The sequence below is a fragment of the Cyprinodon variegatus genome, unplaced genomic scaffold (assembly GCF_000732505.1).
Source record: "Cyprinodon variegatus isolate N-32 unplaced genomic scaffold, C_variegatus-1.0 Scaffold1115, whole genome shotgun sequence".
NCBI classification, from domain to species: Eukaryota; Metazoa; Chordata; class Actinopteri; order Cyprinodontiformes; family Cyprinodontidae; genus Cyprinodon; species Cyprinodon variegatus.
Window position 1 is genome coordinate 214,482 of NW_015151568.1, and position 2,711 is coordinate 217,192.

General features: G+C 36.1%; 1 protein-coding gene across 1 annotated transcript in view; it reads left to right on the top strand.

The window, feature by feature from the left end:
- The first annotated feature begins 872 nt into the window (after window positions 1-872).
- LOC107101575 (transcription factor 12-like) overlaps window positions 873-2,711 on the top strand; it is a 12,619-nt gene continuing 10,780 nt past the window's right edge. The window contains exons 1-5 of the mRNA XM_015400528.1: window positions 873-1,036; window positions 1,117-1,240; window positions 1,318-1,388; window positions 1,707-1,803; window positions 1,888-2,022. Coding sequence (XP_015256014.1) covers window positions 899-1,036; window positions 1,117-1,240; window positions 1,318-1,388; window positions 1,707-1,803; window positions 1,888-2,022 — 565 coding nt within the window. The 5' untranslated portion in view covers window positions 873-898. The remainder of the gene's footprint in view (window positions 1,037-1,116; window positions 1,241-1,317; window positions 1,389-1,706; window positions 1,804-1,887; window positions 2,023-2,711) is intronic.

The following is a 2,711-nucleotide window of genomic DNA, read 5'->3' on the forward strand; positions in this document are numbered from 1 at the left end:
CAGTGGCCCTAATCCTCTTCCGTAGTATACACTTTCTACTGTATGATTTATACTTATTTTAAACGCGTTTGAAGATGTAAACATTTCTTCAGAAAAGTTTATAGATCACCAAACTCCCAAACAGAAATAATCTAATTAACATAATCAAATCTTCCTAAAAGCAGAATGTTTGCTGCGTTCTTTCTTAAACTTATTAACATCTTATAGCTGACTATAGCGTGACTTGTTTCATTTTATGGAGAAGGAAATAATAATAATAATACCAAAACAAGCTATTTTTCCATAAGAGGTAAAGGAAAGTATAAGGCATCCCAAAATTTGGTTAGATGGGAAAAATAGAGATTGTCATCAGGATGAAAGACCAATTTTAATTTAAAAAAAAAAGCCACTGATCAATAACGTCAACCTTTTATTAAGATAGATGAGACACAAAGTGCTGAAAAGTTGTTAGAAACATGTAAAAAATAAAGAACATGCAAAAATAAAAGTAAGACAATAGATTACATTAAATTACATACTATACAGAACTGGAAGACTATAAATCATGATTGATTAATAAAGTTATCTAAAGACCTGTTTGATAGGTGATGGATATAGTAATAGAGGCGAAAACATGAAGTTTGTTGTATTATTCTTTATGAATGAATTAATTCTGAATGAATTATTACAAATATAAATATATAAAGAACATAAATACAGTATAACTCCCCTAAATGTAAAATTACTGTAGCTGTGGAAAGAGAAAAAATGGTCAAACTTGATTTTTAAGCTTTTCGATTGAGATGATAGAACCAGGCCTTTAGCATGACTTTTTTTTTTTGCTCTGTGATTTTTATCTGGATGTTTCAGGTACTGCAGCTTTTCAGGTGATAAAATCTGCGTCTTTATTTTAGAAGGGATGAGTAATTCTCCTGACATCTGGAGCGCTGTAAACGGGCTGAACCAGCAGGGCTATGAAGGGGCCCTGGGGCCTTCTGTGGGCCACCAAACACAGCTGGGGAGCTACAGCTGCCTGCAGCCCACACGTGCAAACCTGGTGAGTTTGCTTTCACCAGCCCTGATATAAAAAGATAAAATAACTGCTGCGTTATTCATGTCCGTTTGCCGTCTGCTCAGGACTTCTCTCCTCAGTCGATGATATCGGCTGAAATGAACAGGGGTCTACCGCCGATGTCCACCTTTCACCGTAACAACGCAGTATCTCGCTCTCCCTCTGAGAACCCCTCAGAGAATCCAGCAGGTGAGGATTCTGAAGCCATATCTTTTATACTGAAGTAAATTCTGCTTGTAATGTTCCAATAAAGTTGTTTTTTTCAGTCTCAGGAAGCCACCTAAATGTGTCAGGAGCGTCACAGACGGGGGATACCTTGGGAAAAGCTCTGGCCTCTGTAAGTATCCACCACCTTAGTCCCATTAGAGCCATTTTTTAGGTCAGGTTAGAGCATAAAACCAAAGCTAAGGGTCCCACTCGTATAATGCATAACTTCCTCTGGGGCAGCAGAACAGCTCTACACATAAAATAGGGTTAGAGTTGTGTAGCAGGGCGTTTTATTGGCTGCACTGCAGTAAAATCGCAGGAAGAGATGAGTTTAGTTCAGGTTACAGAGAAGCTCCAGGGGTTTTGGCAGCAGCTGTTAAAGCTTGCACAAAAATGACAAGTTGTGCTTTAAAAATGATGCACGCCCGGGTCCCTCTCTTGCTTTTAGATCTATTCCCCCGATCACACCAGCAGCAGCTTCCCCTCCAGCTCCTCCACACCAGTGAGGTCTCCGTCCCCGCTGCCAAACACAGCTGAATCTACAGGTAGAAAAGCAAGCGGATTATTTCGTTAAACTTTTCCCCTCAGGATGTCATCATAGCTCACCTCTGTGGTTCGCTTTCTTTTAGGAAACAATCTGTGGAGCCGCAGTTCGGTCCAGCCGCCGGTGTCTCCGCACTTTGAGTCCTCACTCATATCGATGGTAAACAACTGGATCCATTTTATTCCATTTAAAGACTCGTCTCTGTTAATCGAGACAGAATGTGAACTAATATGAATACCATGCATTTAAATGAAGAGAAATGTGCAATAAACATGAGAAAATCATAAAGTAACATAAAAAACATCCATTTTCAGGTGGGATTATGCAGCAATTAAACCAGAGCAGGGAACAACCTGGATTAGGGCTGAAACAATTACTCAGATTAATCGATTACTGAAATAATCGTCAACTAATTTAGTAATTAAATTAATCATTAACTGGAGTATAGAGACTAAAAAACATACCTTTAGCTGACAGAGCGAAACCACTTAGAGCAGTAATTATACCTAAATTTTAAAATAATATGTAAACATTTTTCATTTAAGATAAAAAAAAAAATAATTATAATTTTTCTTTATGCTCTATTCAGAACTGAAGTGGAAAAGTTTTAGTTTCACTTTGTTTAATTTTGCTAAAAATCATCTTTAAGGAATCTTTTGCTATCCAATTATCTATTGATTAATTGAAAAAATGATTGACAGATTAATCAATTTGCAAAATAACCGTTCGTCGCAGCCCTAATCTATGGAGGATAAAAAGTGCCAAAATTAAATAAATAAATCCAGCATTAAATAAATAATTAAATGTGTCAATAATTAATTAAATGTGGAATTAAATAAATAAATGTGTCATTAAATAAATAATTAAATGTGTCAATAATTAATTAAATGTGGAATTAAATAAATAAAT